This window comes from Stylophora pistillata, chromosome 10 (genome assembly GCF_964205215.1).
Source record: "Stylophora pistillata chromosome 10, jaStyPist1.2, whole genome shotgun sequence".
Lineage (NCBI taxonomy): Eukaryota > Metazoa > Cnidaria > Anthozoa > Scleractinia > Pocilloporidae > Stylophora > Stylophora pistillata.
Window position 1 is genome coordinate 10,822,754 of NC_142528.1, and position 21,129 is coordinate 10,843,882.

A 21,129-nucleotide genomic window follows, 5' to 3' on the forward strand; every position below is an offset into this window, starting at 1 on the left:
TTGAAAATGAAATGAAATTTAATACGACTAATGAGTAAAATTGGTCATTTACAGGTACAACTATGTAAGTGGTAGAAAATGTGTTCCTATTCGTATTATATTACTCCTTGGTAATGTTCCCTCGAAAACCAAAAGGATTCACGAGGCTATAATCAAAACTCGTCCAATTGCCACATTTAACCAGCATATTTTGAAAACGAAGTTCGCTGTCTAAGTTCGTAGAAAGTCTCTTTTTCTTCCCGTCAGTATCCAAGTGAAAATGTGCGAATGGACAAAACGCACGCGAGAAGTCTAAACTACGCACGGGATACCCTCTCTGGAAGAACCATTTAGCACTTTCGAGCTCCGGTTCTCAGGTCAAAGAAAATTTTTCTATGATCAAAATCCAAGTTGTTCCGTGACGAAATTTCTAAGATCTACACCGGTGTCGTTGGTGCCGCTGGTTTAGGATTGTCCCACCCATAGACATGATCCGCTCCAAGTTCCTCAACCTGGCGATTGAAATCAGTGAAATCGACATACGGTTTCACCCTAGCTTCTTCGTTGGTTTCTGTCCCTTGCCTCTGTTCGTTGCTTTCCCCTTCGCCATCAATACCTTGACTACTCGCGCCCAAAACAGCTGCATGCTCGGGAGGAAATGAACCAGAAGGCGATCCGCTGGCCGATGAAGCGGAACTCTGAGTGTCGGACCGTGAGATGGTCACCTGTGGTACTAAGTTGGTGGGTGTGGACGTTGTTGGGCTCGGAGAGTTTCCGGTCGGTGCTGGTCTAGTCTGTACTCCGGACGGTATGTAAAGTGAAGGAGTACTCCCCGTCACGGGATTGGAGGGGTTATATGGTACAGATACTGGAAGCACTCCGGGACTCATGGGGGGCATCCCTGTAACGCAACACAACGAAACTGAGATTATGATAAAGACTAAATGTGGACTGGACTAGGAGGGCAGGGTCAGAAATTAACTTTTTTATGCAGGCGCCAAATGGCTATGAGACAATAGAAAGCTGCTGAGGAGTAAAATTGTGAGGGAGGGGGTAAGTTTCTAAAGAAACTGTGTTGCTGCATCGGTGGGAGTAATAAGGTAATTGGGGTTTTATCAACTAAGTTGATAATGCAAATTAGCCACCGTAAAGAGTTTTGAAAGCAGACGTTTCGAGCGTTAGCCCTTCGTCAGAGCAAAGGGCTAAGATGTGAGGGAAGGTTGGGTCGAGTCGGGTCGAATTCACCGCGCGACCAAAAGGGTCCAATTTGTAAACTTTTCGGTTCAGAGCGAAATACCGAAAAGGCGAAGTTTTCAAGATGTTTTTGACCAGCTAAGTGTACAAAAGCGCAACTACAACAACAACAACAAAAAATAGCGGACGCATTGTTTTGCGAGCGTTGGTTTGCGGGATGATAACATGTGATAACAGGCATTCAGTTAGCAAAACGAAGCGCGATACGTAAACGGCCCCACAGTCGTGGGGGAGTGAAAAACGAGAGGGGTTTGTGTCGAGTTGCGTAATGAACGAGTTCTATAGCCGACCCGTCCCAAGCTTTTTCACTCCGCCACTGCTATCGCACCGTTGGCTAGTCTGCTACACAGCCGTTCTAAGGGTCGTCACGCAACGCTCCTCCCCACGAAGGTGGGGAGGAGCGTTGCGTGACGACCCTAAGAACGGCTGTGTAGCAGACTAACCGTTGGCAAGACTTCATATTAGTCGCCTGCACTGAAATTCTGGTCACAAACAGTCAATTCTTAGTCGTAACTTCCAATCTATGCCAGAAAATGTTGCCTACCTACCTGAGACGGACTGTCTTCCAGGTGCCCTTGGACTCTTCAAACTATTGGCGATCTCTTCTTTGAAAATTCGAATCAGTAGTGTCATATCGTCTCTCTTCTGGCAGTTGGGCATTTGGTTCATGTATGCGTCGTGGTGTGCCCTGCCCACTCTATCCACAACAGCTTGAGCCACCCCAGTCAGGTTCTTCTGACATTGAAGTTCTTCCGTAACCAGCCGAACAACATCAAAATTGGAATTGGTTTCTACATCTGACGCTTCATCGATCGACTCGTAAACACCATCTGACATCAGCACCAGACAGAAGAAGGTTTCGTCAATTGGAAAGCCACCACAAATATGAGGCTCTGCTATAACAGGTTCTTCAGTAGCAACACTAGAGAAATCATGCATCGATCATGATGTCACATTTGTAATTAGAAATTTCAAATTTAAAGTGAACCAAGTTAAATTTTCTGAATCTCTAACTTGGTACAGCTACCATGATAATTACTTCCACCTTAGGGACCAGTCATTATTATCTGTCGTCTGCAGGGGGCTGGATGATTTTGGTTGTGTCACAATCAAATTTACTGATTCCCCCCATGGGGCTAAGTAAAATTCATATGACCTCACTTCCCTCAATGATAGAAAAATGACAGTCAATTTTCTTTAGTCCCCCTCTTTATACTCTTTTGGTGACAGTCCCCCCTCTATCTCCCTCAAAATCCTTCACCCCCTGGTGATGTATAAAAACTGGTCCCTTAGCAGCCCATTATCCCATCATACCCTTAAAAAAAAAAATAATAAAAATAACAAAATTGAAAAAAACAAAATAAATAACCTCAGTATTCACTTCTAAATTCAAAAGTCTTGCTGATAAATTCTAATTAATAGTGAGAATGACAAGAGATGCATGTAGAAATCAAGACAATCTGCAAGTACCTCAGAATATCAAAGTCCTTGTAGCCACCCTTAACACAATAGTCTCCAATGCTTCTAGTGTTCTCCTGATTTCCAATCCTATGATTCCTTAATATCTGCTGAATGTCCAGACCCAGGTTTGCCAGCCTAGTAAGCTCATCCTGATTACTTGTGACATGGTCAACACTCAGCTGAGAATATATAGAAAAAATAAGTCATGTTGTAGAAATTGTACACTTCCCTACTCAGTTTAAATTGTGGCACTTTTTAAGAAAAGTTTTCTCCAACAAAAATGGTGAAATGCCTTCTGATTCATCTCGACCTTGATCTTTTTTACTTGAAGTCTACAAAAATTCTACAGTTCCTTACCCATTGAGCACTAAACATCAACATCGTGAATTAATGATTATTTTTAAATAGGAATTGCAAAACCATACAACTTTAGCCCAGCCTAAAAGAGGTTTTTCAATCACTAATTATTACTGGGTTTCCTTTCCTGGATTAAGTATCACACTAAGGGAGCCAAAAACAAAAAGTACTTTACTGTTGAGGTGGGTAATAGTTTTTGCTACAAGCTGGTTATTTGTGACAACCCTAAACCCTGTTCACTTCAAGTGAAATAAAACCCTGGAGATCATCAACTTAATAAAAGGATTAACTGAGTGTACACAAGGCTGTGCTCTGAGGAAAATTGAATGGAGCCCAGTGCTCTGAAACTGTGAAATCCATGGTGCCCAGCATATGCTTTGTATGAAAAAACTAAAATTTCCGAGTCACCCAAGAGCAAAAGTAAGGTGCCAGGGGCCACCGGGCTCTGTTAGAGCACAGCCTTGGTACCCCTTCTCTGCTCTGCTATGGTGGTTGCAAGTATTGCCACTGTAAGTGATAGTTAACCCTTTATCCTAACATTAGCATGTATATTCTCCATACTGTTCTCTATACATTTCCTAAGGTGCTAATGTGGGAGAATTTGTTTAACATTCAAGAGCTTCTTTAATAGTTGGTGATCATTTCCTTTATTCTCTTGACCTTAATGTGTGATCCTGGGGTCATGTTGTTAGCTAGGAGAAACTAAATGCTAGTCAATCTAAGGGGTCAAAAGATTAAACTATGTACTATTGTTACCTGTACAACAGAAAGATTTCCTTCAGGAGTCTCTCTACATAAGAGTGCTCTAGAGTCACCGACATTAGCCACAAAGAGTTTATTTTGGAAAATCAGGGCTAGCACAGCAGTAGTGCCACCACTGATCTCATCTTGCAAGGCTTGCATTCTGGCAACCTCATCTGGGAACTGTTGGTATGCTTCGTAAGAACTTAGACCCTAGAAAAATCAAATGCAAGAAGACAAAAAGAAAATGACCCCAAGCAGAGAGGAACCATGGAAATTAAAAACATATGGTGTGGATACCAGTAGAGCAAGGCTGTGCTCTAAGAAAAATTGAAGGGAGCCCAATGCTCTGAAACTGTGAAATCCAGGATGCCCAGCTTATGCTTCTTATGAAAAAATTAAGATTCCTGAGTTGCCCAAGAGCAAAAGTAAGGTGTCACCAGGTGTTGCTAGACTACAGCCCTGGTAGAGGGTGAAGAAATGCTAAGGGTGAGGATGAGCTGTTGTGTTTTTTTCAAATCAATATGATTCCAAGCATGATACTAATGTTTTTCTTCAACATTGGTACTATGACGCCACTGAGTCGTCACTGGTACTGTGACGGTACAATGTGGCACTCATTGCAATGTGGCAATGTGTACAATGTGGCACTTGTTAACCTCATGCCTAGATTTTTTGGCTCCATGTCAGCAGTTCGTCACTGGCATATTGAAAGCATCAATACTCTTTGCTAAGTAAAGATATCTTACGATCACCCCTCTGTATCACCAGCATCGAATATTTGGAGAGTGCAAAGAGGAAAAGGTATTCAAAGTAAGGAGTGTAGACACTGTTTTCAAACAGAAGTTCCTTCACCCAAATCTTTTGTTGGCACCCAGGAACACAAAAATTTGTAGGCATAGCATAATAGACTTTATCAACAATAATGCATTACTTTTCAAGAGCCAACAACAACAATAACAACATTTATATAAACACAATAAAAATTACAGCGGAGCTGATGTGGTCGTGTATTTAATAATCAACCTAATTATCCTAATTAACCTAATACGGTCGTGTATATAAAAATTAACCTAATTAATTAATTAACCTTGATATAAAATCAACCCAACTGCCATTTTTTCAAAACAAACCCCAAGGCCTGATTAACTTTCATGCAAATCAACCTGGACCTACCAAGTCATTTGCCATATTTACATTCAGTTTATACCAATTATGATAATCATTAATTGATACCCTTTCTTGAAAAAAAAGCCAGATTCTGATGGAACCAGCCACAGGCTCCTTTAATATTAGTAGCCCAATCGAAAACATGCTAACAAGATCACGGGAGTGAAAGGGTTACATTTTCAGTCGCTGGGGATTTTTTTTTTTTTAACAAGTAAAGCAAGAGCTCCAATTGGAATCCTTCTATAATATTAAAAATGAATAAAGGCTGATAGTTTCGAAAGAAACTGTTTGGGGCTGCGTTGGTGGGAGTAACGAAATAATTTGGATATATCAACAAAGTTGAAATGGTAAATTGGCCACCGTAATGATTACAAAAGCTGACATTTCGAGCGTTAGCCCTTCATCGGAGCGAATAGAGAAATTGTGGGTTGTGTGTGCTTTTAAAGGCAGAAAATGGAGCTACGTTATTGGTGGGAGCATGGCAACGAGAAAAACATGAATAAATTAGTGGAATGAAAAGCGTTCGTTGATCCCTGTGGGATTTAGACTGCCAGTTTTCAACGAACGCTTTACATTCCACTAATTTATTCATGTTTTTCTCGTTGCCATGCTCCCACCAATAACGTAGCTCCATTTTCTGCCTTTAAAAGCACACACAACCCACAATTCCTCTATTCGCTCTGACGAAGGGCTAATGCTAGAAACGTCAGCTTTTGTAATCATTATGGTGGCCAATTTACCACTTCAACTTTGTTGATATATCCAAATTATAATATTAAAAGATTAGAGTACATGAAACAACACAAAATGTACCTCAGGCATTGATAGTTGAATTTCTGTCTTCTCAGCCAAAGCATCATCTAGTGACTGGAAGAATCCTTTTTCGACTACAATAAATGCCTGCCTGATAGCTCCCTTGATCTGCTCATCATTCATATCAGCTGTTCACAATCAAAGATAAAATTATTGATAAGAATTCCATCAAGTGTTTCAGAGCAAGTCATAGACACAATCAGGTGGTTATTGGGACAAGGTATGACTCAAACTGTAGTGTTATCCAAGCAGAGGGCCCCAAGGATTTTTTTTAAGAGGGTTGATTAAATTAGATAAATGTTCTTTCTCTATCAGCTTTCAGTCCTTGCAAAAACAAAAGTTAAGATAAAAGATTGGCTAAATCGAAGATGGCTTAGAACATGATTTTATCAAATAACAGCTCAAATTCCTTTAAACAACCAGCCCAATGTTTTGATCAGTCAAAACATATCATTGGAGAATATCAAATCATCCATCCATTCTTAGCAAGTGTAAATAAAAAATCACTCATTTCAGTCACTTAAAAAGAAAAACAAACAAAAACAAAATACTATGATTTAGGATACTCTGCTCAGTTAGCTTAGGGACCAAACAACAAATTAAAATGGAGTTTGGGATTCAAATGCTGCCATATCACCAATCCCAGGAGTAATAAAAAGAAGTTTTAACAATACCACTACATTTTCAAGCATCGCATTGGAGAGGAAAGAGACATCAGTTATCATTGTCATAATATCAGGCTCCCACATTTCACCCATAAATAACATTAATCACAAGCAAATGCATGTAAGAATGTGTATGATGCTCTAATGTCTATAAAGGGGTATTTGTGAGTTGGTCATAGCCATCTGTAATAATAACTATATTTGGAAAAAATCATTTTAACGAGTTTTTTACTTACCAGTTAGCTGACCAAGTAATAACTCAGCAGGGAGTCTCTGAACAGTAAAATCTGAAGCCCTTGTTCCATCATGACCATCAAAGACTCCATAGAGATATGTGTCATCTACATTGAAATGAAAACTCCTGTCTTCTAATTCATGTTCTTCCCTTCTTCCACCGTCTTCTCTGTACCTTTGATTAGTAAGAAAACCAACCCCAGACAATTTGCAGACAGGTAGGTCATCTGTCCAATTCTCAGTAGGACTCTGTGTCTTGAAAACAAATTTAAAGCAATCAATAGGCCATTTTACAGTTGTGTACTTACTTGCCAAGCCTTTGATTTGGAGTGAGGCTGAAGGTGACCTTGTCGTGATAGAGACCTGTATCGAGTTAGCATGATAACAAAGTGATTTACATTTGAAAGGCAGCAAGGTTTGTATCATAACAAGGTCACCCTTAGCCTCACTCCCATTCAAAGGCTTGGCAACCAAGCACACAACTGTAAAATGGACTACTGAAAAATGGCCATATTCTGAAAACTCTGAGAGTGAGATGAGCCATGAGCAGTATGCTTTTTTCGGAAAACTCTGTTGTTATGATAAAGATGCCAAATTCTGGGAAATCTGAGATTTCCAAATTTTATCCAAAAAACTATCCAAATTTACTTTTATCTAAGGGATTTAGCAAGCAAAAAAGGGACCTACATTCATTCTGTATCCAAGAGACTTTTGAATAATCTCAAGGCTGTGCTGTAAGGAAAATTGAATGGAGCCCAGTGTTCTGAAACTGTAAAATCCAGGGTGCCCAGCATATGCTTTGTATGAAAAAAACTAAAATTCCTGAGTCGCCCAAGAGCAAAAGTAAGGTGCCAGGGGTCACCAGGCAGTGCTAGACCACAGCCTTGGATCTGGGAGGGTTTGCATAGATGAGAGATTATACTTTCTCAGGTGATTGTAGAGATTCTTGCCCTCTGGCTGGTTAAAGATTGTGCCATGTCTTGCAACAGTCACCCTGCATGAGGTGATTATGGCTGGAGAGCTAATATTTTTGGATCAAAATGGCTATAATTAACAGCTTGTTAGACATTTTAAACCTAACTAACATATTCTTGCAAACAAGTATTGGCACAACCACTATGCATTATCTTGTTTAATTCAGTTCACAGATTAACCATGCGATCTCTATGCTAGACTCTGTGTTGCCACTCTTTGATGTGCGGAAAGTTGGAAGCAAAGAAAAAACAAAATTAAGGTTTAAGCTTTTATGATCATCTGAACAATATTATATACTAAAACAATAATTCACCTCAGGCTATGCAAATGTTGTTGAATAACCCCCTCAACTTTGCCTTGTTATCATTCAACAATAATCACATTGCCCTTGACAAATAATAATCCGATACAGTTGAGAAATCGAACAAATTATGACAAGAGTGATTGACGTGAAGTATTTAAGGTAGAAAATAAACTCAAGCGACAATGAATACAGTCAAAGATGGCATATTCTTCTAAAAGTATTTATGTGAATTTGATAGTCGCTTGCATTTATATTTTGTTGGAGGAGTATGCCATCCTTGACTAGTGATATTCTTGATACAGTTCCAGTTGTCTACCAACTTTTAATTGCAAGTGCTTTATTCATTGTGCTTCGCGACGACAATCACGAATAAACAGCAGCATAGAATTCGAGAAAAGGTTTAAGTTGGTTCTTACCGCGGTAGAGTTCCGTTTGCTAGCCATGAAATCACTAGGTTATCATCACTTTCGATCTCATTCCAGTAACTCTCTCCTTCCGCCACCCAATAAACAAAGATGGTGGTCAATGTTCTGACAATTACTGGAACTAGTTTTAGTCTCCTGCGACCGACTCCTTTGACATTGGTAAAAAAAAAAAATCAAGAAAGGTAGAAGTGTGAAGTGGACTGGACGATGGTGGGAGGGAGTTAGGAACGATGGGAGTGGTGACATCCCAACACGATCCGACCAAACACAAATCTACGCCAAAGTTCAAATATAATAAAACATGTACAATGAATATATGAAGTTCATATATTTTGAACTGCGGTATTAAATACGTATGATGCACGATCCTTCGTTCTGCGATCGCGAAGGATCGTGCATCATACGTATTTAATACCGCAGTTCAAAATATATGAACTTCATATATTCATTGTATCTGATTTATCATCACGGGTTTATTACGAATCCAGTTAACGGCCTGCTCCCAGTTGGCTTGTTAGCTCAATTGGTAGAGCGCTGCACTAGTATCGCAGAGGTCAGTGGTTCGAATCCCGTACAGGCCTGATTTTTTTTTCAGGTCTGATTTTCGCTATTGCACAAATAGCGCTACCTACTGCGAAGGATCGTGCATCATACGTATAATAAAACGTCTACATTGTTAAAATCAGACAAATAATCCGTGAAAATGTTATAGTATTTCTTTTTATTTCTTTTTATTTTGTTTTATTTTTTAATTTTTTGTTTTATTGTTTTATAATTGTTTTATAAGGGAATAAATATATATTATTATTGTTTTATAAGGGAATAAATATATTACATTTGCATAACTTAACTAACTAAACTTAACTTAACTTAACTAAACATAATCAACCACTACCCACAAATAGCATAGCTTCAGGTCTGATTTTCGCTATTGCATAAATAGCGCTATTTACTGCGAGGGTCGTGCATCATACAGAAATGACAGTATGAGATAAAATTACAGAAATAGAAACACATGACAATAAATAGAAGATAAGAACATAAGTTATACATAAGTTATACACTACTATACTACAGAACATAAGTTATACACTACTATTAACTGGATTTAACTCTTGACACATCATTGATTATTCGTTCTACGTCAACATGACTATCTTGAACTTGAAGATTTTGAAATAATATTGTTGTTAGCTTTTTCTTGATATAAGGAATGTAAACGACTTAACGAATTCGGCATTCTAATTTCTAACGCATTTTTTCACATTTGGTAGACTAAAAAATGAAACAATAACTGCTTCTAAACCGGGTGGTATTCGTTGATGTGAAAAACAACATGGCATTGGTTCGTGGGTGCGATCAAGATAAAGGGTAAAATTCGTGTTGAAATGTCAACATCATTCAGAGCTACCAAGTTATTACATAAATGTACTTCAATATATTTCTATGAGAAAAATCTGATCTTGGGGAATTAGAGGAAACTAAAACTATTCCGGGATTTCTACTTAAATTTTTGACGTTCCATTCCTTAGCGACCAAATAATGCATTGTCATTATTTTCAAACCATCGAAGTAACGAAATATGAATTTTGTTTGTCATGGCCGTGGGACATGAAAAACTCTGAGGTTTGTGGTTTATGGAGACTCAGAATATTTTCTTTGTCCCACGCTCGTGACAAGACTAAAAAAAATATCTTTGACTATGTCTTGAGCGAGCTCAAAATTTACCATCTTTCTTATTCTGTTTACAAGTATTGATATTTTTGTTTCCTCTAACTTGGTAGAACATTCGTCTCTGAATAATTCATATGAATTGTTATAAAACAGAACCATGGACAGAGCCAAACATGCAACGTATCTCATTTTAATAGGGCATATTCAGGCAACATTCTTCAGTGGATAAGGCAACGGGGCAGATGTAAAAATACGAACAAAATGTTTCATTTTTTGTGCAAAATTACATCATCGTGGCTAAAAAAAAATTGGATTTTTAAACCGGAAGTCGTTCTGATTGTTCAATATCCGGTCACGTGGTATTAGCGTAAGAAAAGTTGACATCTTTTCGTTGTAACACGACATTTAACTTTCCTCTGTCTTGTAAACTTTTGCGGTTGTCTGCCTGTAACAGAACGTTAGAACACAAGAGTAGTGGTTTAAGGTTATGGGTAAGTGTCTTTCAGTTTGTGTGGGGGACTCGTCTACAGATACCACTCAACGAAAGCCTTCACAGCAAACCACAACCACATCAGTAACTACTAGGACGTTCAACAATTCGTATCCCCAACATGCACCAAGTATTATGCACGAATCATTCAAGAGCAAACCAGCCGAGAAGAGTGTACCGGCGAAAACTAGTTCAAATGATATACCAAGAACGTTCCCCTTGCCGAAGCAAGAAGTTGACGAGTCAAAGATCGCCTCGCTGTTTGGTAAATATAAGGACGATACCGAAGACGCTATTCTTGCGGATGGCATGGAGAAGTTTTGTCAAGACTTAGGAGTTGATCCAACAGAGTTTATCGTACTTGTTCTGGCCTGGAAATTCAATGCCTCGCAAATGTGTCGCTTTACGAGAACTGAATTCTTCGAGGGATGCAAAGCTCTCAAAGTCGACACCATAAGAAACCTACAAAATAAATTTCCCGAACTTGAAGCAGAGGTAACAAATGATGTCGAGAAGTTCAAGGATTTGTATCGATTCACTTTCAAGTTTGGACTTGATGTGGATGAGGGCCAGAGAGCCTTGCCTAAGAACATCGCTCTTCCACTTTGGAAACTTGTCTTTTCAAGGAACGTGCCAGCTGTCCTAGATCGATGGTTTGCTTATTTAGAAAACAGACAACTGCGGGGAATTTCACGAGATACTTGGTATATGTTTTTAAATTTCACCGAGGCAATCGAGCCGGATTTCGAGAATTACGACGACTCAGAGGCCTGGCCAAGTCTTTTTGATGATTTTGTAGAATCGGAAAGAGAATTGGTCAAACAACTACTAAAAGATGACGCTGCAGCTATTCATGAGGAGAAACAGGAGAACGGAATTATCAAAGAAGAAAGCTCGTACTCCTTGTAGACTTTGACTTCGTCTGAAATTTCATTATTCTTTCGTAGCTTAGCCTACGATTGATCTTAAACATGTTCGATGTTATCGGTAATGAAGACTTCTCCATTATACATGTAGAAAGCACAAAAAAGAATTTTATTCGCGAGGCCTGCCTCCCGTAGCTTAGCTACGATCCAATCCACAGACAGTATATTGAGGTCCTACTTCATTACTGAAAAGCGTAAAACAACTTCCCCGATCATACAACACAGAATCGATGATAATTAGACAACTCACTTTGTTTAGGAAAAGCAGTCAATAGATCAAATCTCGCGAATTTCATTTTCATCGAAAAGGGGTTTTAAATTTTAGATCAGACGTGCGACGGAACAACCCGTTATCGAACTTAGGTATTCCACTGGTCCTGATTACAAAACAATTCTCAAAGTTTTAAAAGCAGAGGTTAACCAATTTTTAAATTATTATTATTTTTTAAATTTATCAGTTTGATGTAAAGTTTTTCTATCCAACGCCGTTTAGCATTCCGCCGACATATCATTGAAATTTCGCTTAAAACAATATTGCTGGAGGGAAATGCAGATTCGAAATATCCTCAACAAAACAGCTGTTAGTCGTTCTGCAGTAAGTCTATTTTGAAATTAGCACGTATGCATTCAAAATGCCAATTGTTTGTTACTATGCAGTCGTTTTCAATTATTTGTGCCAATAACAAATTGATGAACTGCAATGTACCTATCTCATAAACAAATATCAAGTCTTAGTCATCAGACAGATGAACGGACAGATAGAGATCGTCTGGAAAAGACATCGTCAAGGTGGTGTGCAAAATTCTCTTCATTTATGCCATTAAACTTATGGCAACCACCGTTATTTAACTATTTTAAGTTCAAGGTATCACTAATGCAATGAGGGATGGTATGTGAACATGTCTGTCAATTTTGAAAGCATTTTCATTAAGAATTAAAATTTATCTATATTTTGTCTGGAATTGAAATGTACTTCTTGCACTGTTAAATGCTAATCATTAAAGCAGCATGTTTACAAGCCAAATTTTCAAGGATATTTTCATATTACATAATACCTTGAATGTAGAACTGCTTTTGTCTCCAAATTGTTTTGAAATTACCAAATTCTTATTCTCTTATGTAGAAAGTAGTAGCAATTATTTCAGACTTTCTCTCCCAAGAAGAGCTTTAAAAATTTTTCTAAACTATTGAGTACACATTTCCTAGTCCAGATAATTTGGTAGTGTATCTAGTTCACTATTTGTTAATTTTTTTCTTAGCACCTGTTAAGTTGGAAGTGTCTACAAGTTGTAAGGAGATTTTGGAAACTAATCACTGACTTGGTCAAAAGATTTAGAACATTCAGCAAGCAAAAAGCAAGTGAGATTAATTGTAAGTTCAAAGAGGCCCTAAGCATTGTGTCCTCTCTATGGGATTTAAAAATTAAAATTCTTTGGTATCTGGGGCAAGCAGAGGCTTAGAATTTTTATATTTGACCTCAACAGGCAAGAAGCAGTGGATTAAGAGCTCACTTACACACCCAAAAATTATTTCAAAACTTCTTCTGAAGAATGACATCCAAAGATTATTGCAATTGAGATCATTGTTTTGTTGTGTCTATGAAATTAACAAGATGATAACCACATCAAATGATGTCCTCCATTGACTTCTTTCTTCTTGACAAACTTCTTCCCAACCCTGACCCAAGTCAAAAGCTGGTATCCAACAGTAAGTGCTGGAGACTATAAAAACCTCTACCACGTTAATGGTTTTTCAGACTTTAAGTATTTTGTGTCATGTGGTTCTCAACTTGCATTCACAGGAACCCACTCTGTAAGGGGGCTCAATTTATGACCCAACCACTTCTCATTTGTGCTGAATGTGTGAAAATTATGTGAAATTTCTCAAGCAAATAGTTTTTTGGAACTTGAATCAACATTCTGCTGAACCATGAGAAAATTTAAGTTTGAAAAGTAACATTAATTATTATGCAATGTTTCACTCTATCATTTTGATACAAATCAATAAATTATGCTGTGTTTCAGTTTTGTGCCTCAAAAATGACACTGAAGTAAGCAATAAAACCAAATGATCATGAAAACCTTCATGAGTAATAATAGTAAGTAACCGGAGGGATTATGAGATTGTAAATCAAGGACATTTTGATAGTTTGTACTTCATTTTTGTACTTAAATAATCCACATGGACTAAGTATTTATGTTAACTATGTACCACGGGGGCTACGTCCTATTATTAGGCTTATCGGGATTGCATTTTCGCATCTGGATTGACTCTAATGGGGTTGCATTTTCTGTGGAGTTACTAGAATGGAGTCACACAGTATTGAGATTTGGGGGTAATAAAATTCCCGCAAATAGGGATTAGAAAATGGTAAGATTTGTGGTTACAAAGTTGTTACATTTGCCCCAAAAATGACTATGATGGGGTCCATAATTGGCCACAGAACAGACCATAATGGGGTAGGGGTTGTAAGAGGACAACAGAAAATCCCAAGTAGAAATTGCAATCCCTGGACTGAAGTGGTCTTTCTGACCTTTGTTACTTCTAGAAGTTAAGAATATTTTAATTTCTCCTTAAGATATCAATTCATGATCCAACAACAGGTGATTAGTACAGAAAAAACTAATTAGCTTGTGAGTGTTAGTTTGATGTAACAAAATTTTTCAGCTGACATGCTGGGTGATTAATAGCTCCTACTACTTCCCACACAACATCCCATATGTGCAAGCTTAGTCTGGTTTATTTGGTACAGTAGAATCCCGATTTCTCGAACCCTCAGTTTCTTGAACCTCCTGATATCTTGAACCAAACCTTGTTTCCCTTGGATTTGCTTAACTTGTAATTTTACCCCCGATTTCTTGAATTCCCAATTTCTCAAACCGATTTGTGTTTCCCTTGGAGGTTTGAGAAATCTTGATTCCACCATGACGAGCTTTGCCCACCAAAAAAATGTATGCAAATTAGGCTAAGCCGGATCTGAGTTCCGCCTGGCAATTATTAACTGTAAGAGAAGATCTCAATTCGCGCCCACAGCACGTTCAAGGTGTTGCGGATGAAGTTTCTGTAATTACTTTTTGGCACTTTTCGGCGTCAAAATTGCATAGTTTGGGTAACCCAAAACCCTTAAGCTGACCTTTCTTGTCATAACACGAATGTTTTCCAGAAAGGGACACGCGGTAATGTCGGTGTCTCTCGTGTGCAGGCATTTTTCCAGGTAAAACCCTCGCGTGGAATCAACTCAGGTTTAATTTAACGCTCCTTTTATGCGCACAATGTAAGCCAAAGCAATTTTATAGTTAAACGTAAAGATCAGAATATTTTCTTCTAAGGATGATAAATGATCGACGCTGAACTAAATTATACGCTGAAGAAAATGCAAAACAGCATAACATGTAAAAGAGGAAATTTGGAAAAATACGAAGTTACGGAAAACATGAAAATCTTCGATTTTTAAGAAAGGAAATTATTATAATTCCAAGCTAAGTAAGCTTTTCTAGTGTTTCATTCTTTAAGGCTTTGTGAAGAGCGAAGCCTTTGTTTTATAAACCGTAAAACTTAGTGACAAGTCGAAAGGGCTCGCTCTTGGTTATGATACCAAAGAGTAGAGGGACACCACGGTGATCTTCCAGGTGTTTGATCATCGTCGCCGCTCGTAGTGTACTTCGCTACTTAGGTGAGCGAGATGGACGTTCTTCCTCTCTTTAATTCTGACAGCTGTGTGAAAGACCTGATCCTTACAATGAAAAACGGTCGATTGTGCTTTTTCAGTGGCGGCTTTAACGCTCGTCCATTAATTCAGCGCTTATCCTAAACATGCATGGCATCTCTAGCTATCTACAGGACACGCTGCGATGTATTATTCGTCCATGTTCAACACAACAACTGCGCTAGTGAGATAGAGAATCGAAAGATCACATTGTTGCGCTCGAGGCAGAGTGCGCTAAGTTTGCCAAGTTCTACAATGGACAACAGATCGTACGGCCTCCCGCAAGAATAAGGACAAGGTCTATCAGTTACATGCAACGGATAAGTGGAATTGTAAAAAGTTTTAATTCGTCCGTGCATCGAAAGGCCGATGGTATGTAATTTTGCTCTTTTCCGTTCTTCACACTCTCGAATAGCGGTTAAAATTAAATTTAATTGCGGGTTGTGCAGTCAAAATGTAACGTCGCCCAACATGGTTTTAGTTAAACTAGTGTCTTCTGAGGCGCTTCCACCAAAATAATTTAGAAGGGAACGACAGCGCTAACCGATTTAATATCTTCTCAAGAATATGTCAGTCTATTAAAACGCAGAAATTAAAAATAGTAAGAATTGGTGGTTCATGTTAAAAATCATTAAAGAACAGTTCTCAGTTTGGCTCGATAGTGCTGTCACTTTGCACTAGTTGTTCATAGTGACTTACTCATTACTTTCAGTATTTGTTCGAGCTTTTCTTCGACGAAATAGGGGACATACAAGAAATCGCAATTCACCTCTAAAACAAAAATAATTAGCTCTTCTCCCAATTGGACACCAGATATGACTGCGTAGTAATAATTGCGTTGTACGCGAAGTTGTAGTGTGAGAAAAATGAGTGAGGAAAATAATTCTAAGTGCTGTACAGCGCGGTTTTTAACATAGATTACCCAGCTAAATGACCTGCTTGTCTTAGATATTTATGATAATATAGGAAGGTCCCCAAGGAATACTAATAACCCGGCGTGTAATTTTGTGATTGACAAAACCTGATAACTCAGGTACATGTTTGAAAGGGCAAATCGTTTGGTACATTTCACTCCAGAAGTAAATAATCTCTTAACTTTCGTAATTATTATTTTGGTTTCAGGCAAATGGTGTCGAGTTGAAAGATACTAAGTTCCTGAAACATACATCCAAGCTTTGTTAGCAGGCATGCCGAATGCTTTTATAAACGTGCGAGGGTAAAAATACATTTGCGGCCCCCTGTATGGAGAGAAAAATCCAAAGTTTTTTATTACAGGGATGGTAGAGTGAATGATGTTATTTCTGGTCTGAGTCATCAAAGTTCTGTACCATTAGAGTTAAGAAAAGCTATCGGGGGAATATAGAGGTTGCTGCAAGTAGTAGCTGTTAAACTCTCAACAAGCTTTACAGGCGGCCAATTAAAGAGCATGGGGCAAGAAATCAAGCACGATTCTCACCCAGTAAACTAAAATGGTTGTTGGCAATTGAGATGGACGAGCAACCAGGGAATTTAAAGTAATCTGGTGGCCTGATCTTTTCTCAGGCACTAAAAATGGGAAACTGACCTTGCGATTTTCTGTTCCTAAAGTGATACTTTGATTTCAATGATGTGTAGTACACAGTCTTGTTGACTTGTTCGTCATGTTTCCATAAATTTAGTAGCTGTTTCTTGGCAGTTTTTGTAAGTTTGTAAAATGTGTTTTGCATTTAGAGGAACAAACTTGTCTGTAGAAGGCTAAGATTAAACCCTGAATACAGCAAAATGACCCTGTAATATTAATGCAATTCATGTCTAGCTGGGCGCACTATACTCTGATGCCCTTCATTCTGTTGTAACCAAATTCAGAGGAAAAAAAAACACCTGGAGAAACTCTTAGAGGGATAATATCTGTGGACTTTCACCATTTCTATGGTCATCAGGAATGACAGAATAAAGCAGTAACTGTTCACAAAGTCTTAATTCACTTAACTGAAAGAATAATGAGTTGGAGGGAACTATAGATCATTTTTTTCCAAGCATCTCTAATAATTCATGATGGAAATAATAATAACATTGATAACAATAATAATGATAATAATAATAATAACAATGATAACAATAATAATGATAATAGTAATAATAATAATAATAATGATAAAAATATTTACAATAGTTAGAGAAATAATGTTCATTATCCTGATGGTTATAATTCCTATGATTATTTCCATTAATCTAATCATTATTATTATCATTCATATTACTATTATGATTATTTCAATGTTTATCTATGAACAAAATGGTGTTATTGTTAGTCTAGCTGAATGAGTATCCAAGTGATTGAAACTGGGGCAAAAACAACTTAAGAAAAGACAGAAACACCCCAAAAACTGTTCAGGACTGCAATTCTTGAGTTGCCTCATTGTGAAAGGTTTTGGTACTTCATTAAGCTAGTGTTGTCTGTAGTGGGCCCTGTGTCAAAGAGAGAAGAGTAGCAGCTGAATTAATAATAATAATACTAAGGACAATGATAGCATTGATTGACCAAAGTCACCCTATGACTAATAACAGATGATACGTGACAAACGGCATAAGCAACACACTTTTCAAAACAAAAAGAGCAAGCTAAAACTGCCATCAGATAAAAATAACTGTCCATAAAAGAGTGACAGCATAGAGCTGAAAAAAAAAAAAAAATAGGGACTGGTTCTGCCATCAGATAACAACAGTCCATAGACTGACCACCCAAGAGAAACAGAACAGATCGGTGGTTCTGCCATCAGATAACAACAGCCCATAATGGACTGACTACCCAAGAGAAACAGATCCACCTGTTAGTTCTGCCATCAGATAACAACAGTCCATGGACTAACTACCCAAGAGAAACAGAACTAGGCAGGTGGTTTTGAATCAGAAAACATTTAAGACCTCTGTACAATGTGTCTTAGAAAATCTTCTGCATTCTAACAATCTATTGAAGAGACAAACTATCAGAAACACTTGAATTTCTATTTGGGGGGAGGGGGGAGGAATTAAATGAAAATCTACTTGCCTCAGCATGCCATCCTCACTGAGCAGCCCATTTCAATTTGAAAATGATAATCACAATCATAAAGATAATGATAACAATAACAAATCATTATTATTATTATCATTTATATTACTATTATGATTATTTCAATGTTTATCTATGAACAAAATGGTGTTATTGTTAGTCTAGCTGAATGAGTATCCAAGTAATTGAAACTGAGACAAAATAATCTCAAGAAAAGCCAGGAAAACCCCAAAAACTGTTCAGGACTGCAATTCTTGAGTTGGCTCATTGTGAAAGGTTTTGGGACTTCATTAAGCTAGTGCTGTCTGTAGTGGGCCCTGTGTCAAAGAGAGAAGAGTAGCAGCTGAATTAACAATTATAATAATAATGAAGACAATGATAGCATTGATTGACTAAAGTGCCTCCAACTAATAACAGATGATACGTGACAAACAGCATAAGCAACACATTTTTCAAAACAAAAAGAGCAAGCTAAAACTGCCATCAGATAAAAATAACTGTCCATAAAAGACTGACAGCATAGAGCTGAAAAAAATAGGGACTGGTTCTGCCATCAGATAACAACAGTCCATAGACTGACTACCCAAGAGAAACAGAACAGATTGGTGGTTCTGCCATCAGATAACAACAGCCCATAATGGACTGACTACCCAAGAGAAACAGATCCACCTGTTAGTTCTGCCATCAGATAACAACAGTCCATGGACTAACTACCCAAGAGAAACAGAACTAGGCAGGTGGTTTTGAATCAGAAAACAACTACTTAAGACAAGCCCTCTGAACAATGTGTCTTAGAAAATCTTCTGCATTCTAACAATCTATTGAAGAGAAAAACTATCAGAAACACTTGAATTTCTACTTGGGGGGAGGGGGGTAAATAAATGAAAATCTACTTGCCTGAGCATGCCATCCTCATTGAGCAGCCTATTTCATTTTGAAAATAATTCAATCACAATCATAAAGATAATGATAACAATAACAAAATCATTAATAATAATGATAATTATAATAATCATAACAATAACTACAATGACAAAGTCCGTGTTAGTCTGGCCTCTACCCTGCAGAAAATACAGCCCACCAACTGAAGCTGAATTCTTTAAAGGCATTGTATTGCAATTGGTCATTGAGGCACTCAAGCCACCTCAAGGTACGAACATTGAGGTGGAAAAAAGGGTCTGTAGAATTGACTCCATGCTGATTCGAGATGAGAAATCTGTGTTCGAAGCTTCTTCAGTTCCACTCCAAGGGAATTTACTCTAGCTGATCTTTCGGTAAGTTAGGAAGCGAGCTCTTCGGAGTCGTGACTGAGTTTGGCGCCAAAAGATAAATTTTTCGCGCCTTCGGACTCAAAGTCTAGCGTGGCGGAGTTCACCAGATTTACGATAGTCATAAATCCCGCAGATTTAATATGTTCGTCGGGGATTGTTTATTACGAAGAAGATAGACCAGCTATTAGACAGAACGTGAACACAACGTGAACGAGGTCGGGAATCCTGGCTAACCCCACTACTTCGAACGATGAGTTGGCCGGCTGAAGTTCCCGTGTCGCCACACTTTGGATTTCGTCGGGAAATATCTTAATTACATCGCATATGAAACATTTACGCAAAGAAACGTCACATACCTCTTTCAAAAGTAGATACCAATGCTTGCAAGGGTCAAGTGTGGCACTTGTAATCCTGCAAAGACTCTGCGTGGTTAAGTTTGTCGGTGGAAAGCCGCACGTCGAAAATCCGACTGCCTCTATGACTTCATTTCGAATGGTTTCGAAATCGAAAACATGATGCTTTTCGACATTTCGACATGAAAAATCTCGTCGAGGTTTAATATTATAATATTGGTAAGAATTTAACCAGGATACGAGGCCAAGTCGTGCGACCGCCACAGGTTTTGTACCAAAACAATAACATCGTGTACTACGATCGCAAAGCGTGAACACTGATCGATCCACCAAGTGACGCAATACTGGAAATTCGATACGGTAGTTATTCAGGTCGTACGGCACATGAAAATTGCGATATCTTTTGTTACTGTTTTATGGCAAAGCAAGCGAAAGAATCATACCTAAATAATCGAAAGAGAGGCTTTTCGAATACGGCACCTCGCCGGTATTGCCTCTTCCGTGAAAAGGAAGGATCTTTGAAAGACTACGTGATTAAAAATGTCGTTATAAGGAAACAGGCAGAAACAGAGAAAACGCAGTATTTTATGACCATTACGCTCACAACAAACTTCATTTCATTTCATGATTTTGATTTTCATCGCCAACAGATGACCCCGCGTTAACTCGCACGCAATCGCGTATCTCTCGTGGATTCGTGGACGCTAATCTGTATAATTACATTGTGGTGTAATTAATGTGATGACATCCACCCAACGCCTTCTTCCCCAAACCTCGGCATCAGTTTACGATGCCTGCTGAGAATTTTTTTCTTGAGCAAAGCTCGTCATGATATCAACTAAGCTGAAATTGTATATTGGCCACTGTAAAGAGTTAAAAAACTGATGTTTCGAGTGTTAGCCCTCCATCAGAGCAAATGAAGGAATTGTGGGTTGTGTGTGGGTTTTATGCAGAAAATGGAGCTACGCTATTGGTGGGAACATGGTGACAGGAAAAACACGAATAAATTAGTGGAATGAAAAGTGTTCATTGATACCTGTGGGATTAAGAGTGCCAATTTGAAAGATAAACTTTTGTTCAAGAGTTTTGCCACAGGCATATGGCAATCTGTGGTCTTTCCTTTCATTTAGGTAGCTTGGAAAATCGCAAAACTTGAACAAAAGTTTATCTTTCAAATCGGCACTCTTCCATTTACTTGTATGTTATTTTTTTTTCTAAAAATAAAACTGCTTTTAGAATAAATGCCTGAAAAACATTCACGAGACAATCTGCAAAAACTGATTCAAATAACTTCAAAGAC

The 21,129-nt window shown here is 38.2% G+C and overlaps 2 protein-coding genes and 2 long non-coding RNA genes across 5 annotated transcripts; 2 read left to right on the forward strand and 2 right to left on the reverse strand.

Moving 5' to 3' along the window:
- On the reverse strand, window positions 1–8,527 carry LOC111321612 (TGF-beta-activated kinase 1 and MAP3K7-binding protein 1). 2 transcript variants are annotated; one of them, XM_022924551.2, is made up of 7 exons: window positions 8,370–8,527; window positions 6,677–6,929; window positions 5,776–5,903; window positions 3,808–4,005; window positions 2,704–2,873; window positions 1,782–2,155; window positions 1–880 (listed from the first exon to the last, which is right to left on the reverse strand). In XM_022924551.2, the coding sequence occupies exons 1-7, from the start codon at window positions 8,394–8,396 to the stop codon at window positions 417–419; spliced, it is 1,614 nt and encodes a 537-aa protein (XP_022780286.2). In that variant the 5' UTR covers window positions 8,397–8,527; the 3' UTR covers window positions 1–416. The 2 variants fall into 2 exon arrangements, with proteins under 2 accessions (XP_022780286.2, XP_022780287.2); XM_022924552.2 differs by having other exon boundaries at window positions 6,677–6,923; window positions 8,370–8,501.
- Window positions 8,528–10,389: 1,862 nt separating this feature from the next.
- LOC111321643 (DCN1-like protein 3) lies at window positions 10,390–12,430 on the forward strand. The gene has a single exon (XM_022924584.2). The coding sequence runs from the start codon at window positions 10,540–10,542 to the stop codon at window positions 11,449–11,451; it is 912 nt and encodes a 303-aa protein (XP_022780319.1). The 5' UTR covers window positions 10,390–10,539; the 3' UTR covers window positions 11,452–12,430.
- A 2,066-nt stretch (window positions 12,431–14,496) lies between these two features.
- LOC148721789 (uncharacterized) lies at window positions 14,497–16,936 on the forward strand. The gene is made up of 2 exons (XR_015992372.1): window positions 14,497–15,546; window positions 16,297–16,936. It is a non-coding gene; the product is annotated as an uncharacterized LOC148721789 (long non-coding RNA).
- Window positions 16,418–20,970, reverse strand: LOC148721790 (uncharacterized). The gene is made up of 3 exons (XR_015992371.1): window positions 19,833–20,970; window positions 19,103–19,129; window positions 16,418–18,522 (listed from the first exon to the last, which is right to left on the reverse strand). It is a non-coding gene; the product is annotated as an uncharacterized LOC148721790 (long non-coding RNA).
- Window positions 20,971–21,129: the final 159 nt, after the last annotated feature.

Excerpts from the sequence above, each read along its gene's own strand:
- LOC111321612 (XM_022924551.2), bottom strand. The coding sequence starts at position 8,396 with ATGGCTAGCAAACGGAACTCTACCGCG. Across the intron at positions 6,930-8,369 it reads GCAAACGGAACTCTACCGCG|ACACAGAGTCCTACTGAGAA; the intron begins GTAAGAACCAAC and ends TTTGTTTTCAAG. Across the intron at positions 2,156-2,703 it reads AAGGACTTTGATATTCTGAG|TGTTGCTACTGAAGAACCTG; the intron begins GTACTTGCAGAT and ends TGATTTCTCTAG.
- LOC111321643 (XM_022924584.2), top strand. The coding sequence starts at position 10,540 with ATGGGTAAGTGTCTTTCAGTTTGTGTGGGGGACTCGTCTACAGATACC.